Raw genomic sequence first — 21,369 nt, 5'->3', positions numbered from 1 at the left:
AGGAACAAAATGGAAGAAAAAACACAATGGGGTCAATAAAACAGCAGATGAGCAAAGATGAATAAAGGTGAAAAGAGAGTAAGAATATTATAAAACAGAGAAAAGAGAATATGAGATATCTACAGTAAAAACAAATGATTTTGAGAGGATAGAAGGAAGAGAAATAATAAGAGTAAGGAATGGAAACCAGATTGAGAGGGGAAAAAAATAAAATCCAAACTCAAATAAACAAGGGCAGGAGGAAGGCAAAATATAGTAAGACATGGGGAGACTAACCTATGAGATTTGAAATAAAAAAATAATAGTGAACAAATGGAATAAAATTGAAGAAAAACAGCAATAACCGCAATATCTATGCCAAAAAAGCAATAATTAATAAAGGTGGAAAGAAAATAAGAATAGTATAAAAAAGGGACTAAGAATGCGAGCTAATTAAGGGAAAGAAAAATGATTTTGAGAGGATAGAAGAATATGAGATAATAAGAGTAAGGAATAGGAACAAGGCACAGAAAGGCGGAAAAAAAAATTTAAAATGAAAATAAGAAAATGGCCAGTTGGATCCCCCTGAGAAGAGTCGAGTCTAAATCAAAAGTGGGGATCTCTAGCCCACAGCACCAGAGCCCAAAAGGTACACAGAAAACAGTCAGCTGTGGAAAGTGGCAGGGTTGCTCTCTGCCAGAGACAGGCATCTGGAGACACAAAGACTGTTTAAAGGACCAACGCATAAACTTTTATTTGCAGCCACTTACCCTGGTCTCTGGCAAAGCCGGGGACAGAGTGGGTTAAAGACACCTGAGGAGAGACTGGGGACAGAGGATTTGGGGAGAGAAAGGAGAGAATAGCTGGTGGGATCCCAGTGTGGACTCCTCCCCCATATGGCAGCAGCATGAGTGGACCCAATAATCCTGCCCCAAAGAGGGACTCTGCCCCGCCCTGAGCTATCTAAGGCAGTCTGCAGAGTGCAGAGTGACTGGATTAACAGCTGAGGGAGACAGCCACAAACAGTAGATTACTGGAAGTCTCGAACAGACTGTTTAAGGTCAGGCAGGGTCAACATCTGACATCATCAGAGACAGATCCAGAAAGTAAAAACAATGGTCTCCAACCATAGAAGTTCACACCACAAAGTCAGGAGATAAAGACAGATCAACTTAATAATCAGAAGCAAAAGAGAAGAGTCTCACAAATAATGGGAAGACAAAGAAATACGCCCCACTCGAAGGGAAAGGAGGAATCCCAAGAAAGAGAACTAAATGAAATAGAGGCACGTAAACTATCAGATATTGAGTTCCAAACAACAAGTCTAAGGAAGCTCAATGAGCTCAGAGAGAATTACAAAAAACTGCAGGGAAACTACGAGGAACTTACTGCAAACTATATCAGCATGGAAAAGGACATAGTAACTACTAATAAGAGACAAGAGGAAATGAAGCATATAATTTCTGATTTGACGAACATAGTAGAAGGAATCAAAAGCAGGCTCAATGAAGCTGAGGACCAAATCAGCGAGCTGGAGGACAAGATAGAAAACAGCTCCCAGAAAGAGCAAAAAAATGGAAAAAGACTCAAAAAGAATGGAGAGGCACTGAGGGAAATGCAGTACAACCTTAAATGTAATAATATCTGTAAAATAGGGATACCAGAAGGGGAAGAGGATGAGGAAAGAATAGAGAATCTGTTTGAAAAAGTAATGATGGAAAACTTCCCGGAGATTGGAAAGATGGCGGAGGAGTGAAAGGGAGTCACTCTGACCTCCTCCCAAAACCAAACTGGAATTGCAACTAAATAATGGAGTAATCACCTGGAAAGCAGTGGAGCGATAGTGGGAGAGGAGCCTTGGTGCTGCGGACAGTGGATTCGACTCTCACACATCCCAACGGGTGAGAATTGCGGTGGAGGCTCGAGAGGGTGGGCTGGGTGCGCACGGCACTGGCACCAGAGGGACATTGAAACGGCCAGTTAGCGTCCCCCCGAGAAGAACGGGGTCTGAATCATAAACAGGAACCCCTAAACTACAGCAGCTAAAGCCGAGAAAATACAGACAAAACGCAACCGCAAAAAGCTTAGGGGTGCTCTCTGCCAGAGACAGGTGGCTGGGGATGCAAAAAGACATTTAAAGGGCAAACGCAAAAGTTGCAGCGGCAGCCACACTCCTTGATCACTGGGTAGAGGCGGCAGCAGGGTGGGCTGGTGCCTGGGAAAAGACTGGTGAGGAAAACTTTGTGAAGAGAACTGACACAGCGGCCAGTGGAGCCCGGGTGATAACGCACTTCCCACTCTGCAGCTACCATCTCGCTCAGGCATAAGGGAATCAATTAACCTGCCTTTTGCGCTCTGCACACAGCTTGTGCATGTGTGAGCTGGGGGGCTGAGTGCAGACTGGCTGGAAGAGCCTTGAGGAGAGACTGGAGACAGAGGCGTTGGGGAAAGAACGGGAGGAGGAACCAGGGAGTCCCGACTCCCTCCCCGTTCTGTAGTCTCCACTGTGGGCTGGAAAGCCGCGACCCCAAAGAGGCAGAAGTGGGGCGCACATGAACCAGACAGCCTGCGATTGAAACGCAGTCCGCACAGGGGTTGGATCCCTGGCCGAAGGGGTCACAGAACTGCCCAGAGGCCCCTGAGGGGAGACTAAAAACGGAGGCATTGGGGAAAGAACGGGAGGAGGAACCGGGGAGTCCCGACTCCTTCTCCTTGCCGTAGTCTCCATTGCGCGGGAAGAGGCCACACCCCCAAAGAGCCAAAAGCTGAAAAGCAAACATAGACACCCCCAAAACACCCAGAGCGGGCGCGCACATTTGCGCCGAGTGACCGGCGAGGGTTGGCGAGCGTGTGTGTGACCCACGCGGGCTGGCGAACGCTTGCACCTGCCGGCAAGGTCTCCCACAGATTGGCACCCATACGGCCTGCGAGGGGGTGCAAGGAGGGGCAAGGGCAGGCGTAAATTGACCTACCCGCCGCGATTGCGGAGCGGCCCACAAAATAAGTAGAGCTGCCCAGAGTCCCTGGAGGAGAGACCAGAAACAGGATTACCTGGAGAGTCCTAGAGCTGATTTCCTCCCATTTCCGTAGTCCCCATTTGGCGAGGGCAAGCAACGCACCCAAAGAGCCAAAAGCGGGGAAAACACACAACAGAAGACCCTAAACTGACCAGTGCCACGAAGCTCCTGTGCCAGGGAGGCCAATGAGTACAGGAGGTCGCGAATAAGCCCCCTGGTCTGGGGCAAGCACATGCGAGCCCAGGCAGGTGGGGGACCCTGCCGCACTGGGAATGGGCTCAAGGAGCCTGCGTGAGAGCGCAGAGAGATCCCCAAAAATAGCTCAGCCCTGACCGAAGGGGTCACAGAGCTGCTCCAAGCAGGAGTCAGACACAGGCATTAGACACCTGAAAGGCTCAAACAAACAACCCAAGGCCCTATAGGGTCAACAACTGACATCATCAGAGGCAAGCCCAGAAAGAAAAGTAAAGGACAAAAATACTTAACAGACTCTCACAAAAATGAGAAGAAAAAGAAGTTCCCCTCAAATGAGTGGAAAAGGGGACTCCCCACAGAGAGAGGTAAATTAAATAGAGGCAAGGGAATTATCAGATATGGAATTCAAAACAATGGTTCTAAGGAAGCTCAATGAGCTCAGCCAGCTCAAAGAGAACTATGAGAAACTGCAGAGAAACTATCAGGATCTTACAGCAAACTATATCAGCCTGGAAAAGGACATAGAAACTTTCAAGAAGACACAAGAGGATATGAAGAATACCATTTCTGAATTGAGGAACACAGTAGAAGGAATCCAAAGCAGGCTGGATGAAGCTGAGGATCGAATCAGTGAGATGGAGGACAAGGTAGAAAAAAGCTCCCAGAAAGAACAAGAAATGGAAAAACGGCTCAAAAAGAATGAAGAAGCATTTAGAGAAATGCATGACAACCTGAAACGCAATAATATCCGTATAATAGGGATACCAGAAGGAGAAGAAGAGGAGCAAGGAATAGAGAACCTCCTCGAAATAGTAATGATGGAAAATTTCCCTAATTTGAGGAGAGAAAGGCTCTCATGGATCCAGGAGGCACAGAGGACCCCACTCAAGAGGGACCCAAGGAGGTCCACTCCAAGACACATCATCATTAAAATGGCAAATGTCAAAGACAAAGAGAGAATCCTCAAGGCAGCAAGGGAGAAGGAGAAAGTCACATACAAGGGGGCTCCGATACGCCTAGGAGCTGACTTCTCAACAGAAACACTACAAGCCAGAAGGGAATGGCAACAAATATTCCAAGTCATGAAAAGCAAGGGCCTACAGCCAAGGCTGCTCTACCCAGCTAGGCTCTCCATTAAAATAGAAGGAGAAATACGGAGTTTCCCAGACAAAAGAAAGCTAAAAGAATACATCTCTACCAAACCAGCACTCCAAGATATGCTAAGGGGACTGGTTTAAGCAGATGAAGGAAAAGAATGAGAGAGAGAGGAACACAAGTACAAAGAGAAAAGATGAGTAAGTTTCTACCAGTAGTATCTCTCAATGGGAATGGACTAAATGCCCCAATCAAAAGACACAGGGTAGAATGGATAAGAAAACATGACCCACACATATGCTGCCTACAAGAGACCCAACTCAGAGCACAAGACCTACACAGATTGAAAGTAAAGGGATGGAAAAAAATATTCCAAGCAAATGGGCATGAGAAAAAGGACAGGATTGCCATACTTGTATCAGACAAAGTAGATTTCAAAGCAAAGGCCATAAAGAGAGACCCAGAGGGGCACTTTATCATACTTAAAGGAAGAATCTATCAAGAAGACATCAACATTGTAAACTTATATGCTCCCAATAGAGGAGCCCCGAAATATATAAGGAAATTGTTGGACGACTTCAAAAAAGATATAGACAGCAACACACTGATGGTAGGGGATTTCAACACCCCACTGTCAAAAATGGACAGATTTTCCAAACAAAACATTAATAAACATATCATGGCGCTGAAGAAAACACTGAATCAAAGAGACTTAACTGACATATATAGAACCTTACATCCCAAAGAAGAAAAATACACATTCTTTTTCAATGCTCATGGCAGTTTTTCAAAGATAGACCACATGATAGGACACAAAGCAAGCCTCAGCAAATTCAGGAAAATTGAAATAATACCAAACTTTTTCTCAGACCACAAGGCCTTGAAACTCGAAATCAAGCTCAAAGAGAAACTTCAAAAACTTGCAAACTCATGGAGACTGAACAGTAAACTATTAATCAATGAATGGGTCAATAATGAGATAAGAGAAGAAATCAAAAAATTTCTGGAAACAAATGAAAATGAACAGACAACTGTCCAAAACCTATGGGACACAGCAAAGGCGGTCCTGAGAGGGAAGTTCATAGCAATACAGGCTTACCTTAAAAAGATAGAAACATTTAAAATAAAAGACCTAACACTACAACTTGATGAACTGGAGAAAGAACAACAAATAAATCCCAGAGCAAGTAGAAGGAAGGAAATAGTCATGATTAGAGCAGAACTGAATGACATAGAGACAAAAAGAACAATTCAGAGGATCAACGATTCCAGAAGCTGGTTCTTTGAAAAGATTAATAAAATTGACAAGCCATTAAGCAGAATCATCAAGACAAAAAGGAGAGGACCCAAATTAATAATATCAGAAATGAAAGAGGAGAAATAACAACTGATACCAGAGAAATACAAATGGTCATCAGAAACTATTATGAACAATTATATGTCAAGAAATTTGAAAATCTTGATGAAATGGACTAATTTTCAGAAAAGTATAATCTTCCAACACTGAAGGAGGAAGAAGCAGAATGCTTGAACAGACCGATAACAGCTGGGAAATTGAAGCAGTAATCAAGAAACTCCCAGCACACAAAAGCCCAGGGCCAGACGGTTTCCCAGGAGAATTTTACAAAATATTTAAGGAAGAGCTAACCCCTGTCCTTCTCAGACTATTCCAAAAAATCCAAGAGGACGGAAGACTCCCAGACTCTTTCTATGAGGCCAGCATCACCATGATCCCAAAACCAGATAAAGACCCTACAAAGAAAGAAAACTACAGGTCAATTTTGCTGATGAACATAGATGCTAAAATCCTCAACAAAATATTGGCAAACCGCATCCAGCAATACATTCAAAAGATTATCCACCATGATCAAGTGGGATTCATCCCAGGGATGCAGGGATGGTTCAATATATGCAAATCAGTAAACGTGATACAGCACATCAATAAAAGACAAGACAAAACCACATGATCATCTCAATAGATGCAGAAAAAGCATTTGACAAGGTACAGCACCCATTTATGATCAAAACACTCAGCAAAATGGGAATAAATGGGGCATTCCTCAATGTAATAAAGGTCATATATGAAAAACCTACAGCTAATATCATACACAACGGGCAAAAACTGAAAGCTTTCGCACTAAGATCGGGAACACGACAAGGATGTCCGCTCTCACCGCTTCTTTTCAACATCGTATTGGAAGTCCTAGCCACAGCGGTCAGACAAGAGAAAGAGATAAAAGGCATCCAAATAGGAAAGGAGGAAGTAAAACTATCATTGTTTGCAGATGACATGATAGTGTACATAGAGAACCCTGTAGACTCTACCAAAAAACTCTTCAACCTAATAAGTGAATTTGGCAAAACAGCAGGATACAAAGTCAATATTCAGAAATCAAAGGCATTTTTGTACACCAGCAATGCATTAGAAGAAGAAGAAATCAGAAAAAATATACCATTCGATATAGCATGAAAAAAGATAAAGTACCTAGGGATAAATTTAACCAAAGACACAAAAGACCTGTATGCAGAAAACTATACAACATTGAAAAAAGAAATTAAGGAAGACACAAATAAATGGAAGCATATACCGTGCTCATGGATTGGAAGAATTAATATCCTCAAAATGTCCATACTACCCAAAGCAATTTATAGATTCAACGCAATCCCTATTAAGATACGAATGACGTATTTCACAGAAATAGAACAGACATTTCAAAAATTTATATGGAACCGTAAATGACCCCGAATAGCCGCAGCAATTTTGAGAAAGAAACACAAAGTAGGAGGGATCACAATACCGGACATCAAACTCTACTACAAAGCCACCGTACTCAAAATAATCTGGTAGTGGCACAAAAACAGACCCATAGACCACTGGACCAGAATAGAAAGCCCAGAAATAAGCCCAGGTCTCTATGGACATCTAATATTTGACAAAGGGGGCAGAAGCATAAAATGGAGCAATAACAGCCTCTTCAACAAATGGTGTTGGGAGAGCTGGACGGCTACATGCAAAAAATTGAAATTGGATCATCAGCTGACACCATACACAAAAATAAACTCAAGATGGATAAAAGACTTAAATATAAGTCGTAACACCATCAAAGTCCTAGAGGAGACATTGGCAGGAAACTCTCTAATATCCCAAGCAGCAATTTTTTCACTGATATGTCTCCTAAAGCAAGGGACATAAAGGAAAGAATAAACAAGTGGGACCTCATCAAAATAAGAAGCTTCTGCACAGCAAAAGAAAACGTCAGCAAAATGAAAAGGGAGCCAACCGTATGGGAAAATATATTTGCTAATGATACATCAGATAGAGGTTTGATCTCCAAGATATATAAAGAACTCACTCAACTCTACTCCAAGAAGACAAACGATCCAATCAAAAAAATGGGCAAAGGACCTGGGGAGACACTTTTCCAAGGAGGAGGTACAGAGGCATTTGAAAGGATGCTCAGCATCACTAGCCATCAGAGAAATGCAGATCAAAACCACCATGAGGTACCACCTCACACCGGTCAGAATGGCCAATCATAAACAGATCCACAAACAACAGGTGCTGGAGAGGCTGTGGAGAAAAGGGAACCCTAGTCCACTGTTGGTGGGAATGCAGACTGGTGCAGCCACTATGGAAAGCAGTGTGGAATTTCCTCAGAAAGCTGAAAATGGAACTGCGTTTTGATCCAGCGATTCCCCTGCTGGGACTACACGCTGAGAACACCAAAACGCCAATAGAAAAGAACCTATGCACCCCAATGTTCATAGCAGCACAATTTACAATAGCCAAGTGTTGGAAGCAACCTAAATGCCCATTAGTAGATGATTGGATCAAAAAATTATGGTACATATACACAATGGAGTACTACGCAGCAGAAAGAAAAAAAGAAGTACTAAATTTTGCAACAGCATGGATGGAACTGGAGAGCATCATGCTAAGCGAAATAAGCCAGGGGGCGAAAGACAAATACCATATGATCTCACGTATAAGCGGAACCTAACCAACAATACAAAGATGCAAGGAAAATATGACCAGCAACACTGAAAGGAAAAGAAATCAACAGAGACAAGAGAGAAGGGGGGGTAGGGAAAGGGAAGGGAAGGGGAAAGTCAAGGAACATATAGCAAGGACTCATGGACAAAACCAAAGGGGAAGAGCTGAGGGAGGGAAGGTGGGAGGGGGCAAGGGAAAGAGGTGGGGGGGAGGCAGAGACAAATGTATTTAAAAAGTAAATAAATAAAAAAAAAACATAAAAGAAAAAAAAAAGAAAACTTCCCTAATTTGAGGAGAGAAAAAGTCACACAAGTCCAAGAAGCACAGAGGGTCCCATTCAAGAGGAACCCAATGAGGCCCATTCCAAGACACATCATCATTAAAATGGCAAATATCAAAGACAAATAGAGAGAATCCTAAAGCAAGCAAGGGAGAAAGAGGTAGTAACATATAAGGGAGCTCCAGTAGGGCTAGCAGCTGACTTCTCAACAGAAACACTGCAAGCCAGAAGGGAATGGCAAGAAATATTCCAGGTCATGAAAAGCAAAAGTCTGCAACCAAGACTGCTCTTCCCAGGAAGGCTCTTAATTAAAATGGAAGGTGAAAAAAGGAGTTTCCCAGACAAAAGAAGACTAAAAGAATACACCTCCACCAAACCAGCACTGCAAAATATGCTAAAGGAACTGCTTTAAGATGAAGAAAAAGAGTCTATGAATACCCAGTACTTCATATTACCAATAATTTTAATACTCATTTATCTGATTGTGACAATGATGTTACTTTAATTGTTCCTTTACTTTTGTTGACACTAAAGCTGTTTTAGTATATTTCTTGCCTGTTTCTATTATTTTTAAAAAAGCTTTAAATGACTTTTTAGTAGTCTTTATCCATTTATTGATTAAAGGTTTGTAGAACTTTTTTCCCTAAAAAAAAAAAAACAAAACAAAGCTATTAACCATGTTTTAGATGTTACAAATGCTTTTCTATTCTATTCCCTGTCCTTTAACTTTTCTTATATGTATATTACTATATAGTTAAATGTTTAATATAGTCATATTGTCAATATTTTCTTTATAACTTCTGGGTCTTAATATTTTACTTTATGTCATGAAAAATATTAGTTGTATTTTATTCTAAAACTCCTTAGATTCTACATATTGATTTTTAATTCACCTGAATATTTCTTGTATAATGTGTGAAATAGGGCTTTGTATTTGTTTTATTTCAAGTAATAGTGGTCAATGCACTTTATTTGCTGAATAAGCCTTATTTTACCCATTGATTAGAAATATCAACTTTATCATATATTATATTGTTAGACAGATATATACATTTGTTTCTAGAATGCTCATTATATCTCATTGATCTACTTGATTATTTCTGTGCTGATGTCATGTTGGTTTAATTGCTGAGACTTTATAATGGTTTAAAATTTTTTAAATTTTGACATTTAAAAAATAAATAAAATAAATCTGCATTTAAGAAAGAAAGAGAGAGAGAGATGGAACTCCTACCCTTTGCAACAACATGGATGGAACTGGAGAATATTACGCTAAGTGAAATAAGCCAGTTGATTAAAGACAAATACCATATGATTTCACCTATAAGTGGACTCTATTCAACAAAATAAACTAATGAACAAAATAAACCACAGGCACGGAAACATGGAGGAGAGTGAAAGTGACTAGAGGGGATGGGAAAAGAGGACAATGGTGGAATAGAAAGGGAAGGGACTAGACAAAGGACATGTATGAATGACCCATGGACATGGACAACAGAGTGGGAAGTGACTGTGGGAATGGGGGTTGGGGGTGGGTAGAGGGGTGTAAAGGGGTAAAAACTGAGACAACTGTAATACAATAAACATGATTTATAAATTAAAAAAAATAAGAGAGGGCAGAAGCAAGGCAAAATGGGAAGAGTACAATGTGACATTTGAAATAAAAATAAAATATGAAAATAAAAAATAAAAGCAAAAGTAGTGAACTAGTTGGAACACAATGAAAGAAAAAGAAATGTTAAAAGGCTATGCAAAAAAACCCCCACAAATTCTGAAGAATGAGGTGGAATTTATCTCAGCACAGTTAGGTGTTTGCCTCTGTCTTCTCTTTCTGGATCTGCCTCTGGCTTTTTATCAGCTCAAGGTCCAGGGGTGGGTCATCTGACTTCAAGCAGCACCACATATATCACCTTCACCTATCTCTACAGGGGGCTTCTACTGGGATCAGGAGGTGAGATACCTGTGAGGCACTGTTCAGTCTTCTGGGAAAATTGTGAGTGTCCCCTCTGTCCCTGTGCCACCTGTCTTGGTTGTCCCAGTATTTCCAATAATATATAGTTTCTAATGGAGTAGATGTCTGTTTCAGGGGTGGGGCCAATCTGTGTAAGAGGGTCAGTTCTTTCCTGTTTGGTGCTGATCGCAGGTCTGCGTGAGAGCCAAGGCTGGGCAGCGCCCTGATTCCCCCCTGCAGAACCAATTTCTGATCTCCCTACCCTGCTGGCCTCAGTGGAGTAAGTCCCTGGGAACCAGTGTCTTACCCTGAGAGAGGTCCAAAATTGGCCCTTTTGGAGTTTCTCTTCCTGTCTTTCTCCTATAGCGGGTTCTTGAGCCTGTCCTGCCTGTTCTTCAGAGCTTCCCTGTTGGATGTGGTGGGGTGGTCTTGCAATCCTGCAGGTGGGGGCTGGGTGAGTCCTTCCCTTCTTGGATGTTTCAACTCTGCCGGCTGGAGAAGAGGGCTCCTCCTAGCTGTAAGTAAACTCAGGTGCTCAGCTCTTGCCTTTCAATTCCCAGCTTACTGCCCTTGCAGCAGACACAGTCCCAAACTCTCCACCCTGCACAGCCCCCAGCCTACTAGCCATGCCAAGATGAACCCCAGAAACTCCCTTGCTGTGTAACTTTCTGATATCTCTGTCCAACTATATTCTGTGGGGGCAAACCGCGCTTTCAATCTTGTTCCTTTGTTGGTAGGGCAGTTGCTCACAGGGTCCCTGCCCAGCATGGTTCAGCTCCCCTTTTAAAAAGTCTGTCCATGGCACACCCACTAAAGTACTAAGTCACTGTTCAGTTTTCCACACACACCACCTTTCCAAAAAGCCGAAAGTATCTCACAGTCACAGCGGGCTGCAGCCTGCATCTTCCCAACCCAGGTGCAGCCCCTGATCCATTTGGGAGATAGTTCCTTTCTCTCTCTAGCACCCTTCCAGGTGGCATTTGATGCTGCAGATATGGACATGCTCCTTGCTGTGTGTGTGCAGTCTGGATCTCCCTGACTTCATATATCCTCCCAAGTCACTCCCAGCCTGGGTCTGGGGGTTCCTTGCCCTGGGAGGGGAAGGAACCACAGAGCTGAGATTTCTGACAAGTCTCTCTGTGGAAGCAGGAGCCATGCATAACTATAAACTCTCTTTACTTCCCACTGTAAAGTGTCTTCTGTACTCCTTAGCTTCCAAACTTCATATCAGCTAAGATTCTGTTGGTGTTTCAGGTTATTTGTTGTAAGATCAGCTACAAATCTGAGTTGGGGGCAAGAGCAAGTGGACTCAGCTTCCACTTACTTGGCCGCCATTTCTCCTCCGAGGAGCCTTGTTTTTCACTCCATTGCATGTTCTTGCATCTTCTGTCAAATATTAATTGACCATAAAGGCATGGATTTATTTCTGGGCTCTCTGTTCTGTTACATTGACCTATATATTCTTATGCCAGTACCACACTGTTTTGATTACAGAGGCCTTGAAGTATAGTTTAATATCATGGATTGCAATACATCCAACTTTGTTTTTCTTTCTCAAGATTGCTGAACTATTTGGAGTCTTTTATTTTTGGTTCCATGCACATTTTTGGAATATTTGTTCTAGATCTTTGAAATATGCCATTGTGAATTTATAGATTCCTTTGGGTAGTATGAACAGTTTAATGATGTTAATTCTTCCAGTCCATGAATATGGTCTGTGCTTCCACTTATTTGTATATTCCTCAATTTCTCTCTCCAGCATCCCATAGTTTTTGAAGTACAGGTCTTTTACCTCCTTGGTTAAATTTATTCCTGGGTATCTTGTTTCTTTGCTGTTGTGGCAATCGTAAATGGGTTTTTTCTTAGTTTTTTTGTCTGATAATTCATTGTTTGTGTTCAAGAATGCCTTTGATTTCTGAACATTGACTTTGTATCCTGCTACTTTGACAAATTCTCTTATTAGGTCAAGTACTTTTTTGGTGGAGCCCCTAGAGTTTTCTATGTACACTATCATGTTGTCTGCAAATAATGACAGTTTTATTTCCTCCTTTCCAATTTGTATCTTTTATTTCTTCTTCTTGTCTGACTGCTGTGCCTAGGACTTCCAGTACTATGTTGAATAAGAGAGGTGAAAGTGGGCATCCCTTATTCCAGATTTCAAGGGAAACACTTAGTTTTTGCCCACTGAGTATGATGTTAGCTGTGGGTTGTCATATGTGGCCTTTATTGCTTTGACATATGTTCCCTCTATTCTCTCTTTGCTGAGAGTTTTTATCTTAAATGGGTGTTGGATTTTATCAAAAGCTTTTTCTTCAACTGTTGGCATGATCACATTTTTTATCCTTTAGTTTGTTTATTGGTGTATCAGGTTTGTTGATTTGCAGATATTCTGGTTTCTATTCAGATTATATAAATCTTTTGCCAATTTCTACTAATCTAGTTTTAAATACTGTTCTAAATCCTTTACAACTGTTTTATATTTGAATCTCCCATATTTAAACTGGGAAATTTTATTTTTTGAAATATCTTTTAACAAGTTTTAAAGTCATTTGGAAGATAAAACTTACTAAAAGGAATATCTTACTGAAGAATTGAGGAGGAAAGGGATACTGCTATCTTGATATACAAAAGAAGGCATGAGGATGAGTGAGATATTTATCACATATTTTATTTCCATCTATAACCCAGATTTCAAGAACATGAAGGGACTTTTTTAAAAAATGGGTTTGTACCAAATAAAAAGAAAAACAAAAACAGGACATGGGTGAGCACAGTACTCATGTGCTAGAGGCTATGTTTGTAAGGTTGGTAGTATCTTTCCTCAGATGAGTCATAGATAATTTTTGATGATATATGTAGACTTAGATAGTTTATGTTTGTTAAATTAATTTGAGTTATTTTAATTTGCTAGCAGTTTTTCAGGAGCATATAAATCAATTCCCATACTCAAGCACAGGTGTCAAATCTCTAACTCTTATAAACTGTCCCATAGTGCAATTCGCCCTAAACTGTTCCTGGGATGTTAATAAAAGTTATGTGGGAGAAAAAGGAGAGAGATTCAGAATTTAGTTTAACACAGACTTTTTATGACTTTAAAAGATACAAAGGAGACTGTTAGTCTGGGAAGCTCTAAGGCATTAGGGGAGGAGGATTGTTTGTACTAAAAGTTCATCGTACAAAAAAAGTTCAGCACATCAACACATATACAAAGAAACGTTAAAATGCATGACAAAGCAAAACTGATACAATTTACATTACAACTTCAGAGTCCTTGTGCTAAATCCAAGGTAGTAACAAAATTTATCAAAAGCATTACCTCAAAAAAATATACAGATTGACAGTTTCAAGCTGAAGGCAGTCAAACTATGCCTCATCCTCCCAAAAGAGAAATATTTTTAGTATCCCTATTTGTAAAAATTATTATTTTTACAAGGCAAGTAGTAGCAAATGAAGTGCTTTGACATGGTGCCAGCATTCACAGTGATTTAAAAGCATGGTCATGACACTGCTACAAACCATAATTTTAACAGGGTTGGAGGCTGCCCCTTTATAACAGGGATACACATATATGGACTTAAGCATGGGCCTCTGTTATAGAATTCAATGCAGGCATTAATCCATTTATGGTGCGGGATTTTTAGCTTCAGCTAGCTCTACACCAATCAGAAATTCTTTGAACAGATGTATGCTATATTCAAATAATACTTCTCTCGTAAAATGCAACTGTTTTATTGGAAGGATTAATCAAAGATAAGAGAGAAAAATAATTCTGTTACATATATATAAATGAATCTATGGTTCCAATGATATTACTATGCTTTCAATATAAAATAATCTTGTAATCTTGTTTATGTCTTATATTTCATAAATATTTATTATCTCCAAATATTACTTGAAAGTGTGCCCAGAAGGTAGTAGTTTTATTTAGTAAGTGTTCGGCATCCTCAATATTTTATTTTCCTTTTGTCTAATCATTGGTTCATTATAGAAGGGGTGAGCTCATAGTTAAAGAACCCCATTGTCCACAAAGATGTCAATATCACAAAAGTACCACACTTTATAGAAGACAGACTAGTGCAGTCTGATGTTCACTGGTCATAAGAGTATAAGCCTGGGTTCTAGTTTCTGCTCTGCCACGAAGAACGGTGGTGGTGATGAAGGTTCTGGCAAGCTTTGAGTCCAAATTCCAGCCCTGCCATCTCTAAACCATGTCTTTGGTAAGTTATTTGACTTTCCTAAGTCTATTATATCTCATATATAAAATGGGAAAACTACCGCTTATCTCAAAGGTAAATCAGGTACATAAAATGTCGTAGTAAGAATTTAAAGATGGTCTTTATCACCTTTACCCTCTGGTGTCACTTTCATGATTATGTTACTTTATATGGCAAAGAGACATTATTACCCAAGGTTACCTAATCTAATCACATAAGCCCTTCAAAAGGAATGAGTTTTCTTTGGCTGAGAGCAGAAGAGGACATCAGAGGGATCTGAGGTACAGAAAGGAGTTTAAGCACTGTTGCTGGCTTTGAAGATGGGGGTGGCTCTGTACAAAGGAATGTGAGTGGCTTCTAAAGGCTGACAGCCAGCCCCTGGTTGACAGACAGCAAGAAAGCAGGGACCTCAGGCCTATACCCACAAGGAAATCAATTCTACCAACAGCAGGAATGAGTCTGGAAGGAGACACTTCCCCCAGAGTTTCCAAATAAGAGCCCAACCTGGCTAACACCTTGATTTCAGCCTTTTGAGACCCTAAGCAGAGAATCCAAATAAGCCCGCCCAGACTTCTGACCGAAAGCATAAACAGATATTGAGTTAATTAATAGGAATTGTTTTAACCTGCTAAATTTGTAATTTGCTGTGCAGCAATAAAAAGCTATTACACGTGTTTATTGGTGTGCAGTACATAGGAAATGTTCATAAATTATATTCCATATTAATAACTTATAAGCTCAAATAAGTCACTTTAATTTCTTTGGGTTCTTTGATCAGTAAAGTGAGGTGTGGCTAGCTTAGTGCAAGTTCCACTCTAAACCTCCTTAAGCTGAGAATTCATTTTTAGCATTTTGCAACTGTTATCATACCTGCTAGATCTCTTCTATTCATTCTCCAGCTCCATTCAACACCCTTTATTAATTACCCTGTACTACGCCCCAAGAGGCGGACCTACAAGGAATGCAGCAGTAGACTACCTTGTCCCTGTAATGGAAGGTACCACCTGGATATCCAAGTGATGAACTGTCAGGTCTCAGTGTTTCCTGGCTTCCAACAAGTGTACAAAGTGCTAAGGGGAAAAATAATCCTTTAGTTGGAGGTGTGTGGAAGCAGGGAAAGAGGGTGCTATAAATTGAACTGTGCCTTCCACCCCAATTCAATTTGTATGTTGAAGCCCTAACTCTCAATGTGACTATAATCGGATACAGACTTTTTAGGAGGTAATTAAAGATATATGAGGTCATAGGGTGGGGTCTTAATCTAATAGGATTGGTGGCCTTATAACAAGAGGAAGAGAGAGAGAGATGTCTTTCTTTTCATGTGCACACACAGAGGAAAGACCATGTAAGGACATGACAAGAGGGTGATCATCTATAAACCAGGAAGAGGGTCCTCATCAGAACCCAACCATGCTGGCATCCTGATCTTGGACTTCTAGTCTCCAGAAATGTAAGAACATAAATTTCTGTTGTTTATTACACACAGTCTATTATACTCTGTTATAGAAGCCTGAGCAGACTAATATTGGGAGCATGGAGGACTTCTCAGAGGCAGTACTTTAGCTGAAATGTAAAGGAGAGACTTTTTGTTTCCTGGTGGTCAGATGTAAGGTCTTTCCAGGCAAAGGAAATGTGCAAAAAGGCACAGAAACTTTAGGTAGCAGCATCTACCCAAGCTGCTGGAGCACAAGATATTTGGAAGGGAAATGAGAGAGGAGACTGGAAAACTAAGTTGAGGCCAATCACTGAGGTTTAACAATAAAGGCCAAAGACTTTGCCCAAAGGATCAAGTCCAGTGGCATAGCACCAAAGATTCTTAAGCTATTGGGAAGTATACAATAGGATCCATTTTCAAAAGACCATTCTTGTATCTGTGTGGAGGGACAGACTGGTAAAAAGTGGAGAATAATGTAGCTCTGACTCTCCCACTGTGCCTCACGAAGACCCAAGGGGCCTAGAAGTAAAGGGTCACCATAAAGATGGAAAAGGAGATAAGTGGGCAGGGCCCTGGGACCCCATGCCCACTTTAATCACAGCAGTTCTGTGGCCCTAGACTGGACCTGGAATCTTCAATACACTCAGAACAACCGGCCTAGACTATTTTACTTCGAAGACTACTGAAAATGGCTCATCTGAAGGTCAAAGGCATTGCCCTCAAAGCCTTCCAGTTGTGGTGGCAAAGTCAGGGAATTATAAAAAATTCTGAGAAAAATGTGTCTGGACTCCTGCCAGGGAGAAGACACTAGTACCAATGGGATGGGCCCAAACTAGACTGAAGGTCATGCCAAAGCCTTTGACTTTCATGGCTCCTAACGTATTTTCAGACTACACCTAGACAAGTTTATGATTCTGTGTGGAAATTTTTTTTTTAAAAAGTGGTTTTCATGCCACAGAGATCTACTCTTGTCAAACATATTTTTTCTCAAAATATCAGATTATCGTGAACAGCAATAGAAAAATTATATAAAACAAACAAAAATCACTATAAACTAACTTTCTGGTTTGAAGAAAAGATGTTGTCACTTAGGAATGAGGTTTAATAATCTCATAACAGTTTTGAGCAACTGTATTGAAGAAATAAGAAGACTATTTTTAGATTGTAGAAACAGAAGCATAGATACATGGGACAGATTGACAACTGTACGAGGGAAGGGGGAGGGAGCACTGGATGAGAGAAGATGAAGGAATGAGCCAAAGGACATATATGCATGATCCATGGACAAGGGCAACGATATGGGAACTGCCTGAGGGGGGGCCTGGGTGCAGATGGGTAAAGGGGGAAAAGTGGGGACAGCTGTACTAGCATAAACAATAAATATAGTAATAATAATAATACAAAAAATTGTAAAGTAAGAACTATGCCCAGCAGAGGGCAGTGCAGCTCTCCACAAAGGCACTATGAGTACAAGAGACTGGTGCACATATTAAAAGATAAAATATACTAATCAATGAAAACTATTTTGTGTCTAATGTCTTTACTTTTCTAAAACATGACAGATATATTGCCTAACCTCTATGTCCCTTGAAAAGGTAGCACAAGGATGAGCTATTAAAGTCTTATAATTTAAAAACTCCCTGGAAAATTTTAGCTCCCTACAAACAGAGAATTGTATCTTAATTTCTAGGAGAGCTGAAGTTTCTGTTGCCTTCACTATTTAAAACAACTGCCTTTGTTTCCTAAAACTTACTAAATAAGTTAGCTTTTAAAAGAGACTAATATCCCCACTTTATTTTTCTACATTCTTCTTTAACTTATGCTGTATATAGCCCCAGTAGCTCATGATTTTTTTTACTCTAGACAGTTTCTTATAGAAACAGTCAGTATAGAAGTGGTTCTCAAGTGAGATTCATTCTAACAGGCAGCTGCAGTCCTAATGATGTATAATTGATTGTATTTATTTTCTCCTTCTAACAATAATGTTCTGAGTCTAGCTTTGAACAGACTTATGAGCTACCACTACAGTCCCAACCACCACTGATGAACAACATCTAGGTTCTTCATTAGAATTAGTTTTAAATATAATTTTAGATTTATATGACATACAATATTACTTTTAATAGCATACAAGTAAGATCTATACAAAATTCACATTTTTTGATCTACTAACATTTGTCCTCCATATATAAACACAATTCTTTCTTTTTTAAAGATTTTATTTATTTATTTTTAGAGAGGGGAAGAGAGGGAGAGAGAGAGGGAGAGAAACATCAATGTGTGGTTGCCTCTCGAGCATCCCATACTAGGGACCCTGGCCTGCAACCTGGCATGTGCCCTGACTGGGAATTGGACCAGTGACCCTTTGGTTCACAGGCCAGCGCTCAGTCCACTGAGCCACACCAGCCAGGCCTAGACACAATTCAAATCAAGACATTGGCAATGAATTATTATTATTTTTATTATTATTATAAATTCAAGTGTTTCAAAGTTTTTCAGCAGTATATTTATAGCTGAAAATTTTGAAGAGACTCAGATTCAAGTTTCCTGACAATCTGGATCTGAATGTTCAATTCATCATTGATATTTATTGTTTATTGCAAATATACAGACAAGATGTACAAAGTTACCAATAATTATTTTTAAAAAGACTAATAATTAAGTTAATAAACATTCCCAGGACTTTACCACAAACTTACTTGTCACTCAAAAAAGAGACATACTTAGCATTCTATATTCACAGGACATCTGAAGGATAGCAAATAAATCAAACAATTCTGAATATAGTTACTGTGGCCCAATTAGCTCAAACTTAATGACAGGAATATGGAATAGATTTATTTTTTATTTATTTCTTAGAAAAGAATGTAACAGATCTGCAATTTAGCAACCAGCCTAAAGAACTTGTAAGAGATTCCCACTATCTGAGGAAGTAGTGCCAAGGAGTAGAAATTCCTAATGTGGTTGTAGTTTTCAAAATATTACCTCCAGAAGTGCAGTTCAAATCCTTCACATTTTTCTTTGCATTTTAAACAAGGAGCTCCAAATCCTTGCTCATGACCTAAGCCCATCTGTTAAAAAGAAAACAATATAGATTTATTATTACATGTTTGAAATATCTAAAAAATTGAATAAATTGCACTTTAAATTCCCCATACCACCCCTGTTTACAAAATTGTCAAACAAATCTTTTATGAGTATCACACTGTTTAGTCCATTGATGATACCCAGGTACATATATGGTGACTCTACATACATTCATACTTTATATTCTTATTGTATTTTTTTCATAAAAAGAAAAACATAAAAATAAAACTATATAGAAGAGTACAAATATTATAATTTGCAAAAAGTCATGAATTGATTATTTTTGGCCACTACATGCCCCTGATTATAATAGGTACAGGGAGCTTAGAAAGTAAGCCTGGCCCCAAATGATATATTTTGCAGAAAATAAGGAATGCGTAAAGATTTTAGGCATTACAATAAAAATATTATTTTATATTATGATAAATAATAGCAACAACAAACATATTGAATGCTATGGAACTGAGATTAGCATTAATCTCATAACCTCATAAAATGCTTATAAAATAGATGTTATTCTCCATTTTAGAGATAAACAACTCTAAGTCCTGTGCTTTTATGCCTGGGTAGGGGTCAGGGGGATTACTATTGCCCTTATTATAGCAAAACAATTTTTTTCTTTACTATATTAAATAATTCTCAGGAACTTGCTGATACATGACTTGAGGTGGGGAGAAGAACATTAGGGAAGGACACAAGAAGGCAATGTAAGCTCTTTTACACAATTATTGATATTATAGTAAAAAGATGAGAAAAAAAATTTTTGCATAGCACATTCACAAAAAAATTGGCTTATTTTGTGTTTTAAGTATCACATCAGTGACTACTGAAAAATTATCTGCTACTGCCTAGAGTAATACTTTAAGACAGAAAAGTAACATTTTTTTCCAGTGGCACCCTTTTGTAACCTAACCAAACTGTGTTTGTCAATAAGCATTTAAAACCACATTATAACTTGTTCCTTAAAATATCAGCCTGATCATGCCCTGAAGCTTAATAATTAAATTAATAAACAGGAAGACCTTCCTTTTTCTTTTTTTTAAATAAAGCAAGCAAGCTCTTCCTTTTTTTTTTTTTTTTTTTTTTCCCTGAAGAAAACCACCACATCCTCTTACCGTAACCAAGGGCATATTCAAAATCAGCTGGTCCACTCAGCTGCTTAGGAGAACCCATGTTATTTTAAGTCAGACTATCTCAGGCATGCTTTCTAATGGTGATAAAAATCTGTCCAACATTAACTAAACTTCATTACCTTTTCCATGTCTACATTACCAATTTTCAAAACAATTTTAATTCTCTAAATCATATGTTTAACTTTAACACTAGAATACACTTTTTTTTTTCCTTTTGAGGAATCAAATTGTTTCCTTGTCACTGATGATCATAGTTCACAGAACAGAAATAAAATGGGCTAAGCAAAAGCCAGAGAGATGGCTATTTGAGGTTTCCAGTCTTTTGTAATGCACGTAATTAAAGAGTTTTCTCCATTACAATACCCATAGTAAAATGAACAGCAAATCTAAAAGAGGTGTATTCTTTTACAAACCCTTTCTAGTTTTCCATTAAGGAGAGTTAACAATCCTAAATTCACCTGCAATATGGATCTGCTTCATACTGTGTTCCATGCATCTCCTCTTAAACTCCAGTCCCAAATGAAAATTAAGAATATATCATTAAGGCTGAATCACATAACTCAGTTTGAAACAACTGCTTTTAAACTTTCTTATATGTAATTCATAGTAAGAAATAGATTTTGTTACAAAGAATATACATACATAAATACAAACTTATGTGTATATAAGTATTTTTAAATCCTAAAAAGATTTACTGGCTTAGATAATAACTGGGACTAAGTGTGCTTCTGCCTTTAAATTAAATCACTGCCTAAACAAATTTTTGCCTGCTTTTAAATCTGAATCCCCTGGTCTGAGCAATGCTGGGATTAATAAAATACTACAAACATACTGAAACAATAGTATCGTGTTTTTTATTTCTGAATGAAACATGTAAGCTTAACTAATATCACTAGAACCTCAAATAGCAGACATTTTACACTACGGCCTCAGTGTAGCTCACCGCTGACTTACAAAGTCAGCCTTCGAAAGTAATAAGTTGTTTCTTT

General features: G+C 39.3%; 1 protein-coding gene across 1 annotated transcript in view; it reads right to left on the bottom strand.

Moving 5' to 3' along the window:
• The window catches only part of TES (testin LIM domain protein), a 76,461-nt gene that overhangs the window by 27,435 nt on the left and 27,657 nt on the right, over positions 1 to 21,369 (bottom strand). The window contains exon 2 of the mRNA XM_054564423.1: positions 19,146 to 19,231. Within this exon, the coding sequence (XP_054420398.1) occupies positions 19,146 to 19,231 (86 nt within the window). The remainder of the gene's footprint in view (positions 1 to 19,145; positions 19,232 to 21,369) is intronic.

This window comes from Pteronotus mesoamericanus, unplaced genomic scaffold (assembly GCF_021234165.1).
Source record: "Pteronotus mesoamericanus isolate MK-2021 breed Mesoamerican mustached bat unplaced genomic scaffold, CSHL_Meso_final scaffold_85, whole genome shotgun sequence".
NCBI lineage: Eukaryota > Metazoa > Chordata > Mammalia > Chiroptera > Mormoopidae > Pteronotus > Pteronotus mesoamericanus.
This window is presented reverse-complemented; position numbering and strand designations above follow the sequence as displayed.